Raw genomic sequence first — 23,525 nt, 5'->3', positions numbered from 1 at the left:
TCGACCGTAACGACCTGGCCACGGTGATCCATGCGACGGTTACCTCAAGGCTGGACTACTGTAACGCTCTCTACTTGGGGCTGCCTCTGTCGCAAATCCGGAGGCTGCAGCTAGTGCAGAATGCTGCAGCCAGGCTGTTGATGGGTCTTTCCAGGCGAGACCATATCCGGCCTGTGCTGCAAGCGCTGCACTGGCTGCCTATAGCATACCGGATTCGCTTCAAAGTGCTGGTACTTACCTTTAAAGCCCTGAATGGCCAGGGTCCTGCCTATCTAAGGGACCGTCTCTTCCCGTATGTTCCCTCAAGAGCACTGAGATCGGGGATGTTCCATCGGCTGGTAGTCCCAGCCCCCTGAGCAGCAAGGTTGGCCCATACAAGATCTAGGGCATTTTCGGTGGCGGCTCCTTCCTGGTGGAATGAGCTGCCGCCACTACCATCATATACTGCCTCGCCGCATCGTCCATCTACCAGACCCTATGAGGCCGATCAGTTGTTTAAGCTGGGACGCTTTTACCATCAAGATTACAAGAACAAGTCGCTGAGCATTTTGTAAATTGTATAGACTGCACAGATTTTAGCACCAATTTTACTGTATAAAAAATTGTTTTTATCGTTTTAGTATTTATGATGCTGTTAGCCGCCCTGAGCTACTGGATAGGGCGGGATAAAAATTGCAAAATAAATAAAAATAAATAAATAAATAATACAGAGACTCGTCATTCCTTAAATGTTTTACTGAGCAACACCCAGAGCCAAGCCCAGGAGTAGGGCAGCCAGCCTCCAGGAATTTCAATTGATCTCCAGGCTACAGTCCCTGGAGACAATGGCTGCTTTGGAGGAGGAGCTCTATGCATTATACCCTGCTGAGGCCTCCCCCCTCACTAAGCCCCATTCTCCTCAGGCTCCACCCCCAAATATCCAGGAATTTCACAACCCAAAACTGGCAACCCTATTCAGAAAACTGTATATTCCCATGAGGGGCTTGGGGCTGGGATAATTCTTTTTAGCTCTATCCCACTTTTCACCTTAATGGGGACTCAAAGAGGCTGATCACATCATTCTTCCCCTACTCTATGTTATCATCACAAAACTAGCACAGGCTGCAGTCACACGTGCCAGTGGAAGCAGAGGGGAAGTGGGGCTATTCCCTCTGGAGGAATTTGACATGCAGTTGTGAGATCACACAACCCTTTCAAGCTGCGGGCGCAGCCTGTCACTGTGTGATCAGCCGCAACCATGGGGTAGAGGGGTTTTTTTGCTGTTTGTTTCCCTTGCACATAAATGAGGAATCGCACCTCCGCACTGAGGGGCCCCTATGGAGTATGTGATGATGCGCATCAGGGCTCTTTTTATAGCAGGAACTCCTTTGCATATTAGGCCACACCACCCCTAATGTAGCCAATCCTCCAAGAGCTTATAGAGCTCTTCTTACAGGAGCAACTGTAAGCTCTTGGAGGATTGGCTACATTAGGGGTGTGTCGCTTAATATGCAAAGGAGTTCCTGCTACAAAAAGAGCCCTGACATACTGCGAGGGGGCGGGACATAGCACAGAGTCGGTATGGCCTGATCAGACCATCCCGACAGCATGAGAGCATGCTTGAGCAATCAGACAGGGGAGAGTCTGCCTGTGGCCTGCCTTATCCGGATAACACCGGACTTTCCCCGGTGTCTTTTTAACTCTGCTTCCGTGGCGGAGCAGCACGGGTTGCCAACAACTGTGGGACACTTCCCAGATGTTGCTGTCTGATCACTCCATTTAGATCCGTCAGGCATTCACACCTATGTCAAATCTAAAGGAGTGTGTGATTGCAGCCACTGTGAGGTAAATTAGGCTGAGAGACTGAGACTAACCCAAGGTTAGTCAGCTGCCATGACACAGTGGGGATTTGAACCTGGTTGTCTCAGGTCCTGGTCCTACACTGTAACCCACTACACCATGTTGGCTCACAATTTCTTTTACCTCACATTTTTTTTTAGTTTTGCTAAAAAGCTGAGAGGAAACCTGAATTGGATCAAAGTCATGGTGCTTAGGGAGGTGGGGCACCTTTTGCCTTGGCATCATTTCCCTGAGTGAAACTGACAGTAGACAAAAAAAAAAAAAGGATATACGCATATTGCCCGCTTATGATTAATAGCAACTTTGGGGATGGGGGCGGCTCATTTTGATCAGAGAAGAGTACAGGGGAAAGACTTAAACTTCCTTGCCCAGAACTATGACCTGGGTCGATTTTAGGCCTCCCTTGCTTTGAAGCCCCCAGTCAGCTAGGGATTGCAGATTTCCTACTTAATCCATGATTTGTCCCTCAGTATTCTTCCCCCCTAATGGCTTGGACCGTCACGACCAGTGCCTAAGGTAGGCTAGACCTACATACATACTTGTGTGGGAGGACAGGTGGCTCTGTAACTTAGGTGAACAAGCACAGGGAACAGAGCACGAGCTTTTCTTCCTCAGTCGCTAGACTTGACTGCTCTCAAACTTACCAAAAATAGGAGACCAACCAGCGCAAAAATGAAGAATGCCGTTCCCAAGCACAGAAGGACAGTGCCCCATGGTGGGATAATTTCACATGTGGAGTAGCACACTGGGTTCTCTGAAAAGGACAAAACATTGGGATCAAACTAATAATTTATTCATCATCAGGACTGGAAACTTTTTTCAGTTTCTTAGGGCAGTTCCCCATGACCAATAGGGTTGCCAGGTCTGGGTTGGAAAATACCTGGAGACTTTAGGGGTGGATCTGGGAGAGGGCGGGGGTTTGGGGAGGGGAGGGGCCTCAGCAGGGTACGGTGCCATAGAGTCCAACCTTCAACGCAGCCATTTTCTCCTGGGAAGCTGATTTCTGTCAGCGGGAGATATCCAGGCCTTACCTGGAGGCTGGCAACCCTAAATATGTAGCAGTTCTTAGGGATGCCTAGAAAGTTCTTCTGTTTCGGAGCTTTAAAAAGTGCCTTTGGTGGCAGGGGAACAAAAACACCACTTGGAAACCACTTGAACAGCACTTTTTGCTTAGAGCGGATTGATGTCATTCTTTCCCTCTTTGTATACCCTTTTTGGCCTTCTAATAGCGACTAACTTGTGTACTTAAATCAGTCACATGAGCAATCCTAGCCAGCTGGAGCTTTGTGGTGATGAGGATGATGCCGCGAAACAATATATTCAGATCTGGACATGTGGAGCAAAAGGAAGCCAGCTAAGACTGTGAGCAATGGTTCCTTGATCAGGTCATGTGGGCAGTCCCAATTAATTGGCAGATATGTCGTAAATGGGATGATGCCACAACACTGTGTCGTAAAACAGTTTTGGCAACATTATATTATTGAGAAGAAAACTGAGAGTAAGGGCAATACTTCCTGCTAAACAGAGGAACCCTTTCAGAGCAATCACTGAATTATCGAAAAGAGGTGTGGGTGCACGTGTGCACACGCACTGGATATTTAACACTGCTTAAAACAGGGGTCATGGGTACCATGGTGCCCACTGATACTTCTATAGGTACCTACCAATGTTTTTTAGAAAGCGGGTGTGCCCAGGAGAGGGTTCTGCCCAGCCAGGTTTCTGATTGGCCATTGGAGGTCTGATAGATTGTGCCAAACTTTAACAACATTGCTTTGGCAGCAGCTGTCACCACTGCATGAGGATCTTCACTATTTATTTTATGTATTTTTTTTTTCAAATTTATAGTCTGCCCTCCCCGCAAATGAGCTCAGGGCAGGTCACAGCAATGGTTAGGCCATTCAGCCTAACTATTTGGCCTATGTGACTGAAGATAAGTTCTGTGTATGCAAGAAAATGTTGTTAAACAATATTTGTTTTAAAAGGCATCTTGTTAAAACAGATCTTCTACCTGAAATGTTGGAAGAGTTACTGTTAGAGTTATGTTATGACCTCAGTCCCTGGCATTTTTAATTGACTCTACTTTTCGTGGCAGTCATTTTGCAGTTGCGCCCACCACCCACGTCAGAATTACAAAGGTGTCCGCAGACTCAAAAAAATTTGAGACTTACCTGGACTAGAATGTTAATGAAATAAGAAAGCATTTATGGCTCAACACTATTATTTGCTATTTCATTTATACCCCACCTTTGTAAAATAAATAAATAAATAAATAAAAATTGGACATCAGCCCAGCTGTGTGGTAACACTTCCAGGGAAACCCCAGATGTGGTGTCTAATGTTAGTCTAATGAGTAATGTTACTTTTGGGTTTTTCCCAGAAGTGAAGTCATGAAGTTGCTGGTGTCACCCCCTCACCATGTCCCCCATATCCCCCTGTGAGGAAGGTTAAGATGAGAGAAAGTGACTGGCCCAAGGTCACCCAGCAAGCTTCCAAGGCAAAGTGGGGATTTGAACCTGGGTCTCTCAGATCCTCATATGACACTCTAACCTCTATATCATGCTGGCTTTCTAATAGAGGCATGCCAGTTTAATGGTAATTGCTTCCCTCAATTAACCTTGGGACTATAATCTGGTGCCTTTAAAACTGGGTTGTTAAACACACGGCCCGTGGGCCAGAACTGGCTCATCCTGCACTCATATCTGGCCTATGAGCAACTGGTCATTACCTTTATTGCCAAATGACAGAGGCTGTACATAATGTCCCTGTTATATACTGCCCCAGTGCTAATGAGTAACGTGCGGTGGAAGTGGGAGGGTGGGCATCTGGGATGTATTTTGAGGAAATACTGTAAAACATGTTTTAAGCATGCTTATATTTTGAGTAAAAAATAATATAGTTAATCGGGTTTCCCTGTGTCCTTTATAAAGTTTGTATCTCTGGTACCCAGCATTACACTATGGCACACATGGCCCAGCCCAACAAAGGGACACTTATGTCAGATGATCCAGCCCTCGTAACAAATGAGTTTGACACCTGTGTTTTAGGGGTTCCGAACCCCCTTCACAGTACCACATATACCAGGGGAGAAAAAACTACTGTTAACCAGTTAGACCTCTAGCATAGACATGCCATAGAAACCAACACCCGTTTTCAAGAACCACTGTCTAATGTAAGAGCCTGGGACACTTCTACCACTGCTTAATAACTATTTCATTGCATTTAAATTGTCCTCATATTATTTTTATTAACTTCAAGAAAATGGTTATAAAAGACTAAAGTAATAATGCAACCAATCATTGCAGTATTTAACAACTCTCCAAAACTCAACTTTCCTATATAATGGAAATTGTTTTCCCTAAGGGACCATTATTGGTTGCTGTTCATTAATAAAACCTGATTTCTTCCATAATTGTTTCAAAAATAAAACACAATATTTATCCTTAGCATTTTCAGAGTATTCAAAATGCTTCCTTTCCCATTCCTTGGTGGAACATTATTGAGGCAGGTCAGTATTATTGTACCTACTTTGTGGGGGGGGGGGGGGGGCTGATCATCAGACATTTCAGTGAACCATGATTTGTTTAACAAATGGTTTGTGCATCATTGGTTAGTGTTATCAGATACAAGTAAAAAATTGTAGATGGTAGTATGTAAACTCTGATCTGTCTGCTTCTTGCCTCTTTTCTTTCTCCCAACATGGAGGACATCTTCTTGACAGTCTAGCCATAAAGTGCAAATTGCAAGCTTGTTGACCGCAGTTCACGGGCTGTGTAAGGGTTTTAACCCTTCAGTCTCCTTTAAGTTTCACAGTTCAAAACCACTTCCCTTAATCTGCTATTATTTATTTATTTATTATTTATTTATTTTTGGGATTTATATCCCACCCTATCCAACAGATCAGGGCGGCTAACAGACGGCCATGCCGAAGTTAACATATGCAAACAACAATACAGCATAATAAAACAATGTATCCTACATAAAATTTGGTGCTCTAATAATTTACATTAAAAACCAAGATGTGCGACGTCCCACACTGGCGGTAAAGTTCTTCATAGCATGAGCGCCAGGAGAGAGTTTCCCCGGCTCTGTTGGGCGACATCTACCCCAACCATATGAGGTAGATGGTTGGAATTTCAGTGGTGTAATAGTGGCGGTGGCGGCTCCCCCTCAAAGGCCTGGCGGAAGAGCTGTGTCTTGCAGGCTCTGCGGAACTGCATCAGGTCCCGCAGGGCCAGGTGGGAGATGCCACCGAGAACGCCCTAGTCCTGGTTTGGGTCAACTTCACTTTCCAGGGGCCTGGGACCTCCAGGCGATGGAGATTCCCCGATCTCAGTGCTCTTGGGGGAATATACGGGGAGAGGCGGTCCCTTAGGTAGGCCGGACCCTGGCCATTCAGGGCTTTAAAGGTAAGCACCAGCACTTTGAAACGAATCCGGTATGCTATAGGCAGCCAGTGCAGCGCATATAGCACCGGCCGGATGTGGTCTCGCCTGGAGAGGCCCATCAACAGCCTAGCTGCAGCATTCTGCACTAGCTGCAGCTTCCGGTTTTGCGACAAAGGCAGCCCCAAGTAGAGAGCGTTACAGTAGTCCAGCCTCGAGGTGACCGTCACATGGATCACAGTGGCCAGGTCTTCTCGGCCGAGATAGGGAACCAACTGCCTGGCCAGCTGCAGATGGTAAAAGGCTGACTTGGCAGTGGCTGCCACCTCGGCCTCCATTGTTAATGAGGAGTCCAGGAGCACACCCAAACTCCTAACCTCCCGCACAGGCACCAGTGGTGTCCCGCCGAAGGTCGGGAGAGGGTGTCCCAACTGTCGGCCAATCCGACACAGGCCCAGGACCTCCATCTTTGCCGGGTTTAGTTTCAACCAACTCAGCCTGAGCCACCCAGCCACGGCTTGCAATGCCCGCAAAAGGTCATCAGGACCAGAGTCTGACTGGCGGTCCAACATCAGATAGAGCTGGGTGTCATCGGCATACTGATGACACCCAAGCCCACACCACCGGGCAATCTGGGTGAGGGGGCGCATGTAGATGTTGAACAACATCGGGGACAGCACAGCCCCCTGAGGCACACCACACTCAAGGGGGTGCCTCCGGGACCGCTGCTCCCCCATCGCCACCCTCTGTCCCCGACCTTGGAGAAAAGAGGCAAGCAATTGAAGGGCAAGCCCCTGAATCCCCACGTCGGCGAGGCGGCGGGCCAGCAACTGGTGGTTGACCATATCGAACGCCGCCGACAGGTCCAACAGCACCAGTGCTGCCATGCCGCCACGATCCAGATACCTACGGAGATCGTCAGTCAGCGCAACCAGTACTGTCTCCGTCCCATGACCTGGGCGAAAACCGGACTGGAAGGGATCGAGGATGGAAGCCTCATCCAGGTAGCTCTGTAGCTGTGACGTCACCGCCCTCTCAATAAGTTTGCCTAGAAAAGGCAAATTGGACACTGGCCGATTTAAAGGACAGAAAACATGTTTCTAAAGGACATCACTTTTAAAAGTGCTAATAGAGCAGGGCACTTAACACACACACACACACACACACAATAGAGTGGGGAAAGCAGGTTTCAAATATCAAAACAGAGGGGAAGTTGAAGGGTTAAACACAACCTTGCACAACCCCAAGGCAAACTGAGATTTGTGTTTTTTTGAACTTGCAATTTGCATTTTATGGGTGGACTGAAACAACCTGGTCTGTCTGAGTCTTAAAGGTGAATCTAGGTTTCAACCACAAACAAGATCATTGAAGTTCAAAGTCATAGTGTGGCTTTGAACAGATGTTACTTTCAACTTACCCTATCTCATAAAGATGCAGTGAGGATAAAACGAGGTAAGAACATTTTATAACCCCACTGCAATGAAAGTATTGATACAGGATACTGACAATGATTCCCCAAATAGAGAGAATAGCCACTTTGGTCCATATCTACATGATATGAGGCAAACATGGGATCAGCAATTCCTACATGTGCCTTATAAAGCTAATGTGGGGTAGGAGTATTTGCAGTGTGAGCAAAAGGGAAGGAGATGCTTAATCTTTCCCATGCTGATTCTCCCCAGCATATGCACCTTCAAGCGATTTTAGCCTATTTTCTCCACAGACAGATCAGAAGTAAGCCTATTTGGAGGAAAATCCTATCACCCGAGGGCCATTTGCAGAAGAGAATCAACAGGTTCTGCTGATTTGTCCCTCCCAGGGCTTTTTTTTGTAGAAAAAGCCCAGCAGGAACTCATTAGCATAATAGGCCACACCCAACAGCAGAAATATATTAGCATATTAGGCCACACCCCTGAGAGCTCAGCTCATTAGCATATTAGGTCACACCCCCATGTCTTCCCTTGGCTTGCCCCGGTGCCCCACGGCTGCAGGGAGCCAGGGCAAGCCCCCTTTGAAGGGAAAGCAGTTTAAACTGCCTTCCCTTGGCTTGCCCGGGCGCCCCATGGCTGTGGGGAGCTCGGGCAAGCCGGCCCTTGGACAGGTCGGGGAAGGCATGGGGAGGCATTTAAATGCCTCCCCGATCCTTCCAGGCCCCCCCAGGCCCCCCACCTTAGAGTTGCCGGGGGGGGTTGCTCTCCAGGCCTTCCCTCTGTAGCCATGCACACAGAGGTTTTGGCTGTAGTGGGCGTGGCCAACTCTGAAGCCAGCCAGAACTCCCTTCCTGCCCCAAAATAGCCCTGGTCCCTCCAAATCCTACAGATGTGGTCACCATTTACTTTGAGTGCTGTCAGATGGATCTTCAGGAGCATTTCCAAAAGTTGTAGCCATGTCAACAGCATTGTACCAGCCTCGGGTGACAGATTTTTCAGTGACTGGGTTTGTAGTATTTTCTGTTGAAAGAAGGGAAGTGGATCCAGGATCTTCTGCTGGGAGGACATCATCTTGGTGCATGGAAAGTTCTTCAAGGAACCTGATGGCATTTGCAGTATCAGTGGTTGCATCTCCATTTGGGGTAGTAGCCCCTCCAGGACCGGAAGTAGTCATGTAGATAGTGTAGGGGTTCTCTACAGAAGCTGTGTTGATAGCATTCTGAAGAAAGTTTTTGGTGACTTCCTCAAAAGCAGTGGAGGAGACCCCAGGGGCAGCTTTGTTAGTGGTAGGATCATCTCCAGCAATGGTACCTCCAGGTTCACTGACAGTTTTAGAATATATGTCTGTTGTAGCGGTGTTGCCAAAGGCTGTAATGGGCATAATGGTTCTGGGGAAGTTAGTAGTGTCTTCCTCAGCCGTGGTACCCGTGCTGTTCTTGGGAGCTGTAATAACAATGATTGTGAATGCATTTTCCCCAGAGTTGATGCCATTAATGCATTGCAGGGCTTGGGCTATCCTAGTATCCGCGTTTATGGTGTCTGGAAGGGCTGCTGTCATTTTGCCCATTGTTTCTGCAGTGGCATGGAGCTCCGTGGCTGGTAGGAAAAGGACAAGAAGTAAGGTTATATTTTAAGTGAAAAGAAGTAAGGTTGTATTTTATATTTTAAGTGAAAAGGAAAAGAAGTAAGGTTATATTTTAAGTGTTATCACTGTAACACCCTGCTGCAAACCTCCCTATCTCCTTGAAATCTGCTACATGCAGACAGAAATATGTACAGCCCAAGACTGATAAATTAAATTAATAGCAGTCATAAGTATATTTGCCACTGATCAGAACAAACAAAATGGCATGATCAGAAAATCAGAGGATGCTGCTTTTTGGCCCCGGTCACACGGAGAATTAGCCATGCGATAGGGACGGCTACCATACAGATTTTACGGGCGTGATCACACGTGAACATCTGGCAAGTGTCCCGCTCCCGTAGGCAACCCATGGTGCCCAGCCGAAGAAACAGAGTTAAAAGAGTTAAAAGTGCAGTATTTTCCAGAAAATGTGCGGCGCGGACGGGTGTCGGATCATGGAGGCGCTGGTATCCCGTAGCATCCGGCACCCGTCTGCAACCCGTCTGACACTGGATGTTTTGCTTAAGCCTCCGTGGTATGCACACAAATGTGGAGCTGTGCATGCCCACTGTTCTATGGATTCACTTCCGTGGTCATGCGCAGGCGGGACCTCCGGCTGGGAAAAAAAATGCCTGTGAGGTCGGGAAGCAGCAGATTCTGATTGCTGCATGTGTGATCACACCATGCTGCTTCTCCCCCCCCCCCTTGCCACACTTCACTGTCGATGTGTGATCGTGGTTGGGGGCACGTGCGTGGAGCATCGGGGAAAACGTCTGATCACGATACCGCGCTTCATTTTGCTCCAGAGCAAAAAGCCTCACTCCCCCCCCCCGGATTATCTCGCTCTTGTGACCAGGGCCTTTGTTTCTTTTTTGATACACCAGATGAATAGACGGAACAAGATGGGAGCCTGTGAGGACTCAGGGGGAAGGAGAAATCGCCTCTTTCTGCACCCTCTCCAGGCCCAGGCCCACTAATCTCCTTTGCCTCACACTGTGCATGTTTGTTTGTTTTTTGAAACCTGCAGAAGGGTTTTATGCCCTGTGTGAAACATCAGACGAGTCACCAATTTTATTTTATTTTACTGCTGTCAAGTCACAGCTAACATATGGTGACCCCGTAGGGTTTTCCAGGCAAGGGACGTTCAAAGGTGGTTTGCTAGCCTCCACATCAAGATTCTGGTATTCCTTGGAGTTCTCCCATCCAATTACTAGCCCAGGCCAATCCTACTTAGCTTCCAAAATCTGATGAGATTAGGCTAGCCTGGGCTATCCAGGTCAGGGCTCCCACAGATTTAGGTAAAGGTAAAGGTTCCCTTGCTCGAAAGCCAGTCAAGTCCGACTCTAGGGTTGCGGTGCATCTCCGTTTCAAAGCCGAAGAGCCAGCGCTGTCCGAAGACGTTTCTGTGGTCATGTGGCCGGCATGACTAAACACCAAGGCACACAGAACGCTGTTACCTTCCCACCGAAGTGGTACCTATTTATCTACTTGCAATTTCTTGCTTTCGAGATTTACAGAAGCTTAAAACTATAGTTGTTTATGTCACTTGTAAGGATGCTGACAGGTCTGGAGAAAAATATCCTTTTCCTTAATAAAGGTTTAATGAGTTATTATTTAACAGGTGGTGTTATTTCTCTCCATGCCATGAAAAGCTTCACCAGCCCATTTCCATAGATTAAGTTTCTGGGAAAAGGACAGGGCATGTTTCTCCAGGCCTGTTGACAACCCTACCTCTCCACTGGATAAGAATGCCCTTACCTCCTCGATGTCATATTATATCTCCTTTTAACAAAAAAAATCAGCGAAAGAAAAGCAGGTACTGCTGCTGGAATGAATAACTAAATATATGGTGGTGCTTGGGGTAGAAAATGCAAATAGGGTCCCCCGTGAAGACAAAAAAGACAAAAACACATGAACAACACCACCCCCATTCAATCATTGACAATTTACTGACTTTTAATTATATCTCAATATCTTCTGCTTGAGGCCGACTACCTCACACAGCCAAGCCAGGATGGCACTGGCAGAAAATTACTTGTCAAAAAACCACTCATACTTCCATTCCGTACATTGTTTGGGAAAGTCATTTGTCAATTCCGCCTGAGTATCTTAAGAGAACATATGAAGGTTCTCTGAATATGGAGGGTCCCTTTAACCACCATTGCTAGTAGCTATTGATAGACCTCTCTTCCATTAATCTATTTAACTCCCTCTTGAAGCCATCTGTGCTCATGTCCTTTGCTACACTCATCAGCAGTGAATTGCAAAAACTACTCAAGGAGTAAAGAAGTATTTCCTTTTCTCCATCCTGAGTCTACTTCTACTACGCTGGATGCCTCCAAGTTCTAGTATGAATACAGCAGGGCAAAAAGAAAAGCAGACACTTTCTCCATCCTGTGGACAGACTTGCCAACAGCCCAGAGGGGGGAAAAAAAAGTCCTTTCTCTTCAAGAGAGACTTAATGTGTGGGAAAGGAAATGGTGAAGCTTTTCTGTGGTAAATTGCATCCCATTAAGCCTCTATTGAAGGGCCAGGATATTTTTTTCCAACCAGGCTGTTAGTAACCCTACACATACATGACTTTATAAATCTCTGTCATGTCTTTTCCACCCCACCATCCTCTTCCTTTCTAAACTGAAGAGATTCAGTTAAACAAGGAAGGCCTTACCCGCTGTGGCCAAGCACAAGACTGCTGGGAAGATGATCTTCCAGACTGCCCCTGGAACCAGCCACATGGCAGCTGCTCCTCAGTAACTTCAGCTGTGGCCAGTGGCAGGAAGTCCAGTGACTAGACAGGGTGGTTTTTATGAGGAGGATGACAGAGTGTGGTTTCCTGTGCTACCGTGGAGTGTTTCCATTAGAAATGGAGCTACTTGTGCCTAATGGCATGGGAGCTCATCAGGTGGCGACACAGTGGGGGGAAAAAACATACAAAGGGAGACTAGTAAAGATCTGGGCCTGATTTCTCTCACCTTCATTTCCCACTAGACCACAGCCCTTTCGAACCAGATTGCACCAGGTTTTTAAAAATTATTATTGCTTGTCCCTTTTCACTCTCTCTATAAACCTTCCTAGGAAATGTGGTTTTAGTCTTCTAGAGGTGAAGACTGACCCAGCTATGCTCTGTGAGCCCTCTCTGTGTCACCACTGAGCTTTTGACAAGGAAATGACTGATTTCTCAAGTGTCCTAAACTAGACTGCTTTTCCGTTTTAAGAAGGCATAAGGGGTGAACAACGTTTAGAAGCAAAGAATACAATACAAAAGAAAAAACACCAAAACAGGGGGCATACAACCTAACTAAGGCACCGGTCACACGGGCCGGATATCGCGGGGGGGAGGTGTGACTGCTTGCCCCGGAGCGAACTACCACGTGGCCGCGGGATCACACGTCCCGCCGACATCCGGTGGTGGGGAGCCCGGGGAGGTGCCGATCAGATGGCGCGGCAAAGAAGCGGCGCTGCCGTGGCAAATGGGGTTGTTTTGGTTTTTTTAACCCAAGTATGCGCTTGCGCTGTTGGGTGCTTGTGCGCATCCTGTGGAGACTTTTTTTAAAAAAAACCTTCTTTGCGACGGGACATGGGCGGGCGCCGGATTCCACGGGATTCCACCGGAAACGCGATCAGGTGCCCGCCCTTGCCCCGCGGTTTCTGGAAACTAGTACCTCCGAGGTACTAGTTTTTTTGCCACGCGTCTTCGGCGGGAAGCCTCGGTTGAGCAACGGGAGCACTACGCTTCCCAGATGTGCCGGTGAGATCGCGCCCGGAAACTCCGCCTATCTTCCGTCTCTCTAGCGTGGCTAATATTCCGTGTGACCGCAGCCTATGTTAAACGCTTGGAGAACTGAAATGACATATATCTTGTGAAGGAGCAAGGGTGGTCTTAATCAATGGGCAACACGGGCCACTGCCTCAGGCCCTGTGCTGGAGGGGGCTCCAACCAACCACAACTCTGGCCCCCATAACCAAGAAGACAGCTGGCTCCAGCCCTGTCTGGGGCTCAGGTAGCCATCGCAGTGGCTGCTGCTCATGCACACCCCATCTGAAGCTTGGGAAGATGATTTCCGGTGGCACCTGCCTCATATGAACTGAGGGTCACCCTTGCTTGGACCCCAGTGGCAGAGGGGCCAGGTGGAAGGGTGACAATGATTCCAGGCCTCATCCTGGAGTTTTGCCCAGGGCTCCTGGAGAACTGTTGCTGGCCGACAATACTGACAGTGATATGCCAATGACCTGACTCATTATATGCCATCTTTGTGTGTGTGCTTATCTCAAAGTACCATCTGATGGAATAGCTCTCCAAGGTCCTGAACTGGGGTCTTTCCCAACACTGTTACCCAAGGCACCTCTAGCTAGAGGTGGGATTTTCTGGATGCCCAACTCTATGCTGTTCTATAGAGCTACTACATCTCAAAATGGGATATTCTTTGGCAGAGTGAACAGTGCATGAATTTGGGGTCCCGTTTGCTTGCTTTCCACTATTTTATATAGCCAAGGGCACCATTTGCTTTCAATAAAATGGAGAGTTACGGGTGGAAGCCGATCTGTGTAATCTCTGCATCTGCTATGCTATTTCTCAGTTGTAGCAAAGGAACAAGCCACTTCCTGTACCTGAAGCTGTCGCTGTTCAAAGTAAAGGCAAAAGGAATCTGGCAATGCTTCAGCTTTTGCACTGGTGTTCAAAACCAACTTGTTATAAATCTTAGGGACTGCCCCATTCTTTGCTCCTGGTCCTACAGACATCCAGCTGCTTGCGGACTCTTTACCATAATACTCCCAGGTACTTTGGTTTTCTATTTTACGTTTAATGTATATCCTGGCCTCATGGGGCCCTTAAGGCAGCTTACAATAAAATTCATCAAATCCCAAAAAGTCATTAAAACATCCTTTATTTAAAAAGTATAAATTGCTTGAAGGTTAAGCAAGTAGTAGCAGATACACAGATGGATCTGTTTGGATTTAGTCTGTTACCTGTACTGAAGTGCATCAGCCAGTTGCCCCAGACGCCCTCTAAAATAAAGCAGCTTCAGCAAACCAACAAAAAAGCTATGGACAAGCGGGCCTGATCAAGCCTTCCTGAGTAAAATGCTCCATAAGGTAGGCACCACCACTAAAAATGTCCTACTCTTCATAACCACCAACTTACCTCTGAAGGTTGGGGAATGCTGAGCAGGTCATCATTTACCAAGATATCTCCCCCCAAATTCCTAAAACCAAAAGATGGAGTCTACACTGGGAACTATTGGGAATAGGGTTTCAAGGTCTGGGTTGGAAAATACCTGGAGACTTTGGGGATGGATCCAGGAGAGGGTGGGGGTTTGGGGGGGGGAAGGAGCCTCAGCATGGTACAATGCCATGGAGCCCACCCCTTCAAAGCAGCCATTTTCTCCAGGGGAGTTGATCTTTGTCAGCTGGGGATCAGTTGTAAAAGTGGGAAATCCCCTTAATCCTCCTTGACTGACCATTCTGGCTTAGTATATGCCAGCTTTTGAGATTGGGTCCCATTACTGCCATGCTTGAATACGAATTATTCGAAACGCGGCATCAGGCATCCGGATTACACGTCGGCTTTTTATGGCTCAGAAAATTTGATGACTTACACTTCAATTTGGACTCTGATATTTGCTTCTATTTTGGAATAGACACATGGAAAGACTGTAGACTGTGCTTCTATTATGCTTTATTATTGCACCTTGGCCAATTGATTCATATTCTACTTGCTGTTATGCTTATATGATTATTATATACTTGCTATTTTGCTTGTACGTTTATTTTCAGTCAGTGGTGTGTTCTTTGCTGTTCCTTGTACTGTACACTGGCTTCCCCCCCTTTTTTGGCGGCTCACCTGGAGGCTGGAAACTCTAAAAATTTTGGAAACTAACTGAATTCTAACCAGATGCCACAAACCAGTGGAACTCTAAAAGGATCATTGTGGCTAGGGCAGGTTAGTAATTAGACTGCTGCATTCTAGGCCAGCTGTTATTATCCAAATACTCTTCAAAGATGACACATAATAGACATTATTTTTGACAAATGGACATTCATTTTATGTATGGTAGCGGCTAAAATATTTCGCATTTATTTGTCTTGCTTTACAAGCAAACCCAAGATGCAGGAATGAATCATACATGGGACATGTCTCCTGCATCTTTGATACAATGAAAGGTGATTTTTGGCAGATATTTCTCCTACTGCACTAGCTCTTATCCCCTTGCTGACTTCGTTACATGAACCTATAATTCACCAAGGCAGCCTGGAGGTGGCAGCACTATCCTTGCTAGAAATACCAAGAATGTCAAGGAACAATGATAAAAAGGTTATCGCATTTCCATCTCAACACTTTCTTTTATAACCAGTTGTTAAAGGAACCTGTATTACATGCCTCTTTAAAGACTATTGTTATCTTTATTGCCTTCAATAAAGTCATTACCAAGCCATCATGTGCAATAAGCAAGCGGGGAAACCACTTCCTATGCGGTAGCATATCAGACGGCGCTTGTCAACCTCAAGAAGGGGAGCGTGAGCCATCATAACTGTCAACAAACACGGCATCTTATGGATGGGAAAATGAGAGAAAGCAAATAAAGAATTACAGCTGGGTGGGGTTATAATGTGGGTGGCACTTTGATATTGCTGGCGAGGATTCAGATGTTCTAGCCAGGACAACACTGCTTCCAAGTGCTCTACCTTGGTGATTTACAGACACAGATAACAAGACTAATATTATGAGGCCAAAATGAGGCACCTCAGACTCACAATGTTTTATTCCAAAAGAAGCTTTCATGGACTAGGATCCACTTCTTTAAAGACAGAGAGCAGACCCTCCGTCTGGTAGACCTTTCCTGTAGGAAGTATGAGGGGGGGGAGAGAAGCAGGATCAAGGGGTGATTGTAATTAAGTAATTAAGAAAAATACAGAGACTATTCCCAAGTTATTTCTGTTGGGTTTTGATAGTGAGATATTGAAAAATGGTATTTAGCAGAGATAATATAGCCCAGCAGAGCCTGAGTAAAATAATTCAGACTGAGAGTCCATGTGTGATTAAATATAAAGTTTTTAATAAATTCTAGCATAGGGAAGGGTAACTAGGATGAAAATAACAACAGAGCTAAATCGGCTACATCCTTACACTACAAAGACAAAACTAGAAGAGTGTTATGGCCTCTCTCTCCTCTTTTTCTTCAGAACAGCAAACAAAGACGGGAAGAGGAGCCATAAAATGCAAAAACACTTTGACACTTTCGTCCCAATCAAACTCCTAGATCAGGGAGAAAATTCCCGGGCTTCTTACATCAAAAGAACATTGGTTATGACTTCCTGTGAGTAACATAAACAAACATTTAACCCCAGATATACTGAGTGTTTTCAACTTGTAATAGCCAACAATTTCTAAGTTAGTTAGCATCCGGAATAGGTGAAGAGGACCAGGTTTTGCTACAGTGACTAAGAAATTCCAATTCCTTTTCAACACTGGAGAGTATATATGTGTTACAATTTCTCTTGGTTTCTTAACAGTCTAAGGCAGGGCTCCCCAATGTGGTGCCCACCAGTACTTCCCTTGGTTCTCACTAAGCTTTTCAGAAAGTGAGGGGGGGGCATTGTAAAGCAGGGCTTATTATTAGCCACATTCAAATGAAAGAGTTTTCCACTGGAGGATGAGGAGGACCAGGACTAGTAAGCAACTGGGGCTTCCTTCGTCAATGTGTTGTTCTGTTCCTCCTTCAGGAGTTCCTTCTTCCCAAGAGGTGTAAGGAGAAGGTACTCCATTTGGTTTCCCCCACCCAAGGCAGCCGTTTTGAGTTTGGCTCCACCTCCTGTGGAAGTCATTTTGGAGTGGTGCTCACCACCCTCTCTCAAAATTGCAAAGGTGCTTGCATCCCAAAAAAAAAAAAAGTTAGGGTTCAACTAGACATCCTGAAGGAAATGTAGTAGTCCCAGCACTTCCTTTGTAAGACTAATGCGGGTGGGGCTTTTTTTTTGCAGAGGAGACTCAATGTGTGTCCACTGAATTTCCCTGTAAATGCCTCCTATCACAGCTGTTTTATATTCTTCTTCAAGCTATGCTTCAAAACCAAAAGTAAGCACAGCTGAGTAAAACATCTGGAGAAAGGGATTTATGGATAGCTGTTGGGTATTACAAGTTGAAAACACTCAGTATATCTGGGGTTAAATGTTTATGTTACTCACAGGAAGTCACATGTCTCTCATGTAACCAATGTTCTTTAGTTGTAGAATGCCCGGGAATCTTCTCCCTGATCTAGGAATTTGACTGGGACTAAAGTGTCAAGGTGTATTAGCACTTTATGGCTTCTCTTCCCATCTTTGTTTGGTGTTCTGAAGAACAAGAAGAGTAGCCATAATCTCTCCTCTTAAAGTTTTGTCTTTGTAGAGTAAGGATGTAGTAGATTTTGCTCTGTTGTTATTTTCTGCCCAGTTACCCTTCCCATGCTAGAATTTAGTAAAAACTTTATATTTTAATCACACATGGACTCTGGGTCTGAATTATTGTACTCTGGCTCTGCTGGACTATCTTATCTCTGCTAAATACCATTTTTTCAATATCTCACTTATCACCCAACAATAGCAAACAGTAGGTACCGGAACGTTAAGCACATCTTCCTTCAGCCAGTGTTTCCCTGCAAGTCATCTTTGCCCTGGCATTCACACCGTTCTGGCAATCATATATTTGGAAATGTGTAACTGCCAAAATAACATTTCATTCCATATGGAAGCCTCTGAGTTACACAAGTCTCTGACATGAGGTTGCGTACAAGTTAAGACAACAACACCCTCACATATCTAAAGGCCAGATGATTTATTATGGTGGGGGGGATCATTGATGGGGCACTGTGGTGTTTATTTTAATGGTAAAATGAAGCCATAGTGTTGGGGTGTGGTCAACACTTTTCCTTACACATTTTCCAATAAAAACCCCTCTCTTCTCCCAGTAGGGCAAATACAAGTTCCCACAATGAACCTGTCTTCCTCCCCCCGACACTTGGGATAACAGCTGAGGGGGGCACTAATTGCACTTAGGAAAGGCATGGAGAGGAGTCACCCCCTTCCCTAATTCTAATTCTCTGCTAGGGTTTCTTTTAATGGTGGGATTAGGACATCTCCCATCCAGTGTTCCCTCTAAGCTGAGTTAGTGTGAGCTAGCTCACAGCTTTTTAGCCTCCAGCTCACACATTTTTGTCTTCGCTCATGAAGGACGGCTTCAGAGCAAACTAATTTATGCAGTGGCCAAATCGCTCGCTCACAATTTAATGCCAGTAAGCTCACAAAGTAGAATTTTTCCTCACAGGACTCCACTGCTTAGAGGGAGTCCCATCATCCCACCTCACTTGGATCTCACATTTGATTTACTGTGAACAAGACCCAGAGTCTGGTTGAATGACCTAGCTGAGGCCCCCTACTTGTAGATATAGTAATGATGAAAATGTCTTGACAGCAAGTGCCGAGTGGCATTTTTCTAATCATTGAATAACCTCCAGATCAAGAGAAGCAGCCAGACTGTGACCTTGTATCTCAAGGACACAGCATAATAGATGCTTCAGGGGACCACAGCCAGAAGAAAGGAAAAAGCTTCTCTGTGAAGCAGGTCCTGAAAGTGAATAGCGGTTCTGGGTTAGGAAAGTCCGAGAATGTCTCCCGCCCCACTTTATAGTCCAAGGTGACCAAAAGCCTGCGGGTTGGAGTATCCCTCTCTGTCTCAGGGACTGGCGCTGCAGGAAGGAGCTGGTATGGGCCCAGCTCCACAGCCCAAACTCCATGTTCTGGACAAAGTATCATTGGCTTCTTCCTATCCACAGATTCTTTGGCTACACCCAGGGCCCAGCCACAAGTGCCTTTGACATCTACCAGCCAGTGGTGGCGGCCGCAAGTGAAACCTTCAGAACCCAGCACACAGAAGGAGGGGTAGAATCTTCTAGAATCATTGCAGAAAGCCGGACAAGCGCCCCCGCGGCTCACAGTCTTCCAGTCAGTTGAAATGACGAGGCTGGGATGAGCCGAATCAGGATCCAAGGTCAAGATTTCTGTAATAAAAACAGAGAGCCGTGTTATGGACCATCTGTTGGGTGATAGTGAGATATTGAAAAAATGGTATTTAGCAGAGATAATAATAGTCCCGCAGTCCCGGAGTAAAATAATTCAGACTGAGAGTCCATGTGTGATTAAAATATAAAGTTTTTACTAAATTCTAGCATGGGAAGGGTGACTGGGATGAAAATAACAACAGAGCTAAATCGGCTACATCCTTACTCTACAAAGACAAAACTAGAAGAGAGAGATTATGGTTACTCTTCTTCTTCAGAACACCAAACAAAAACGGGAAGAGAGCCATAAAATGCTAATACACCTTGACACTTTAGTCCCAATCAAATTCCTAGATCAGGGAGAAAATTCCGGGTATTCTACAGCTAAAGAACATTGGTTACATGAAAAACATGTGACTTCCTGTGAGTAACATAAACAAACATTTAACCCCAGATATACTGAGTGTTTTCAACTTGTAATACCCAACAAGATGGCTCGGCCCTTCCCCAATGTAGCTGCCTTATACACTGAGTCAGTCTGTAGGTCTCCCGAAGCCAGTATTATAAGCCCTCTTGTAGCTTATTCAACAAAAAACTTGGGAGGCCTACCATTCCTGTAGATGTCACACCCATGATGACTAATTCCAAAGCTATGTCATAGCCCTAATATAGTGTTGTTATGTGCTCCCAGCATCCCCAAACAATAAGGTTCCATGGTGCAGTCAGAAAGAGTCTTTCTCTTTGGTGCACTGTGGCAATGGAAGTGCTGCCTTATGGGACTGTTATTTAGCCAACTCACATTCTGCTATCACTTTTCTTCTCTGTCTTTATATTCCAATCTCAAACTGCTATGGCTTCACACACATAGTCTGCTTCCTACCCTCAGCCTGAGGATTCTTCACTTTCTCCAGGTTCTGACGGGTATCAGGGCCATTATGAGACCTCAAAAACTGCATGACTCGAGTCCCTTTAGGGAAAAAAATTTACAGGAGAGGAACTGAAAATAAAATGGCCAACATTGTAATGGCCCTTTGTAGATCTACGCCAGGGGTCCCCAACCTTTTTTGAGCCTATGGACACCTTTGGAATTTTGACACAGGATGGTGGGCACAACTACAAAATGGCTGCTTCCAGAGGCACAGCCAGCCACAAAATGGCTACCACAGGAGGCAGAGCCAAATGCAAAATGTTAGGAAGTAAGGTTACGCATAACTCTAACAGTACTGCTTCAACATTTGAGGTATAAGCTCTGATTAACAGAATGCCTTTCAAAATGAACATATTGCTTAAAACGAACATATTGCTTAAAATATTTTCTTGCATACACCCAGCTTACCTCCTGTCACACAGTGGAAATCCTTCTGCTGTGGTGGAAGCTGCTGCTGAAGCTACTGCTTAAGAATCTGCACAGTCAAGCAAATCTCCAATGCCCAATCAGAAGCCCGGCTGGACAAAAATCCTGCCTGGCACCATCCACTTTCTAAAAATAATGGCCTGGCACCAAGAAAGGTGTTGACGGGCGCCATGGTGGGGACTTCTTATCTACAATGTGGCCTCATTTGCAAACCGGTGTGCAGTCCTAGTCACTCTGATGAACTGATTAAAGTGTCAAGCTAGGATCTGGGAGACCCTGTCCCCACTCTGCCATGGAGGTTTACGGGACCACCTTGGGCTAGGCACATAGATGGCTGTCAAAGAGGATTCGACACATTCATGGTGGAGATGTCCATCAATGGTTTCTCGACACCATGACAAAAAGAAACCTCCATACACAGAGGCAGAAAACCTCTGAATACCAGGACTAGGAGGAAGCATCAGGGGCTTCCTTGCACTCCCGCCGGCCTTGCAGGCCCACCGCTGGGCCCCTCATGGGGCTCGGCAGTGGAGCTGCAAGGCCGGCGGCGGCAGCAGCCGGGACCGTTGGGGGCAGGGTGTGTGGCCTTATGACACACTTCCGGTGATGTCAGGGTGTGTGGCCTTATGACACACTTCCGGTGATGTCAGGGGGTGTGGCATATGCTAATGAGTTCTGCTAATGAGTTCCCCTAGCTCTTTTTCTACGAAGTGACCCCTGCTCCCAACACCCAGGGACAGTGATTTAGCAGGAAAAGATATCAGGGAACTGAGGTTATCCCTTTAAAAGTAGCATATATGTGGCAAGTGAACCTCTACAACCAATTGTACACTCCTCCCACCACCACAAATGCTCTGTACCTTGGATTCCTGGGCTGCCTCCTCTACAGGGACTACCTTGTGAACTCTGTGCTCTTGAGATCTGTCACAAACCACACAGATCAAGGCCTGATCATCCAGGCAGAACAACTTCAGAGCCTCCAGGTGCTTCTTGCACATTTCTCTGGCGCTGGTCTCTGGCTTGCTGCTAGGCTTCGAAGCAGGCTCAGGAGTGGCGCCCCTGACCAGGGCCAACTCCTTGGCCCTCTCTGCCACTTTCCCCAGCTGGGTGTTTGGCCTGAGTTTCCCTTTGCAAGACCTCTTCCTGCACTGGGGGCAGGGGAAACTGTCGCCTAGGCCTTCCCACGTCCGAGTGATGCAGGCCCTGCAGAAGTTGTGCTCACAGTTCAGGATCACCGGCTCCGTGAAGTAATCCAAGCATATGGAGCAGAAGAGCTCGTCCTCCAGGGCTCGGGCAGGGTTTATAGCCGCCATCGCTGCCACGGGCAGCACCGACAACAAACCAGGAAGGAGCTGCTCTGTTTGTCTCTCGTTAGAATCCTGCTGCAGCTGCGGCTTGAGATAGAAAGGAGGCGTGGGGAGATTGAGAAACAGGAAGGGGGTTGAGCTGGGGAAGGTATAGGGCTGTGAGACCGTAGCAGATAAGGGTGCCAAGGCCAATGGACGGGGGGGGGGATATGTGGCCAGGGTGACCCTCGTTTGCTCTTGTGCTTAACGGCCCTTTGATCTGCAGGGAAAACAAAGCAAAAGTCCAGTGACACCATAAAGACCAACAACATTTATTTCAATAGGAAGGAGAGGGACAAAGGAGAAGTTGAGGCAGAATCCGGTCATCCTCGGTGGGTCAGTCTGGTTGAGGACGGCGACGGGACAGCAAGTAGTCTGGCGCTCGCAGGGCCCCCCCCCCTTACCTGCCCCCCTTGGAGACTCTATGTACTTCAATTTTCTATTCAAATTATTTTGGATTTTCTATTGAAATTTTCTCCCACTTTGGAATTGTTTTTTTTACTTATTACTCTGTACTGTGTGTTTAGCGCTGGCGTAATTTAACTTGGATTGTTGTGTTTTTAATTCTGTTGTGAGCTGCCCTCAGGGAAGGGCATCCTAAAGTCTAAACAATAAATAAATAAAAAAATAAAAATAAGCATTGTCAGCTGCTAATACTTGTCAAACCCTCAAGGGGCCATGTGCACCCACAGGGTTGCCAACCTCCAGGTGGAGCCTGGAGACTTTCTGGAATTACAGCTGATCTCCAGATCAGTCCCCATGAAAAAGCAGCTGCTTTGGAGGGTGAAATTTATGGCATTATACCCTGCCTCCCTTCCCTAAATCACCATGAACTTTCCAGCCTGCAGCTGGGAACCCTAATCAGTTGCTACCAACGGGCACAGGAGCAAGGGCCAGAAAACTGTTGGCTACGCTAGTTAGGTGTGTATGGGTTTTTTTAAAATTATGTTTTTGTTGCTTGTTGTTGTTTTTATTCTGCATTGCTAAGCCAGCGCTGCAAAGTATGCATTTTAGCAGTTATGTTCTCCATTGACTCTGGTGATTTTATAGGGATGATTTTAGATGCATTATCATCCGTTTTGAACCACAAATAGTAAGAAAAATATTACTTGTGAGGAATCATGGGAGGGAGCTGAGATCCTTCCCAATTCTCCTGTTCGTGTAGCTGAAAGCCTACCAGTGGAAGGGGAAACGGTGGGTAGGAGATGGAAGCTATGTACAAAAGCAAAGTCCTTTTGGCCTCAATCCATGACCTACTTGCTGATCAAAGTAGAAAGCCTTGGGCTGACCGTACCATTTGAACTACTGGCTTTGGGGCGGGCCTGCCCTCCTAGTAAAAGAAATTGGGTGCTGTTTGATGGTTTTGCCTTTCAATTTTAAATTCATGCCTCTGGTAGGCAACTATGGGGTGGTGGAGGGAATTGCTGCACAAGAATGCCAGCCTCCAGGTGGGACCTGGGGATCCCCTAGTGTTGGGGAGAAAATCATTAAAGGCCAGATGGTTCCCCCATGTCCC

General features: G+C 46.5%; 1 protein-coding gene across 1 annotated transcript; it reads right to left on the bottom strand.

Annotated features, from left to right (window-relative positions):
• Positions 1–19,300: 19,300 nt before the first annotated feature.
• On the bottom strand, positions 19,301–21,992 carry LOC107117331 (E3 ubiquitin-protein ligase TRIM17-like). Its single transcript, XM_015419425.1, has 2 exons — positions 21,524–21,992; positions 19,301–19,309 (listed from the first exon to the last, which is right to left on the bottom strand). Exons 1-2 carry the CDS (start codon positions 21,974–21,976, stop codon positions 19,301–19,303), a joined length of 462 nt encoding a protein of 153 aa, XP_015274911.1. The 5' UTR covers positions 21,977–21,992.
• Between the last annotated feature and the right edge of the window lie 1,533 nt (positions 21,993–23,525).

Source organism: Gekko japonicus, unplaced genomic scaffold, assembly GCF_001447785.1.
Source record: "Gekko japonicus isolate JY-2015 unplaced genomic scaffold, Gekko_japonicus_V1.1 scaffold554, whole genome shotgun sequence".
In the NCBI taxonomy this organism is placed as follows: domain Eukaryota; kingdom Metazoa; phylum Chordata; class Lepidosauria; order Squamata; family Gekkonidae; genus Gekko; species Gekko japonicus.
Note: the sequence above shows the minus strand (reverse complement) of the source record. Positions and strands in the feature narration are given on the sequence as shown.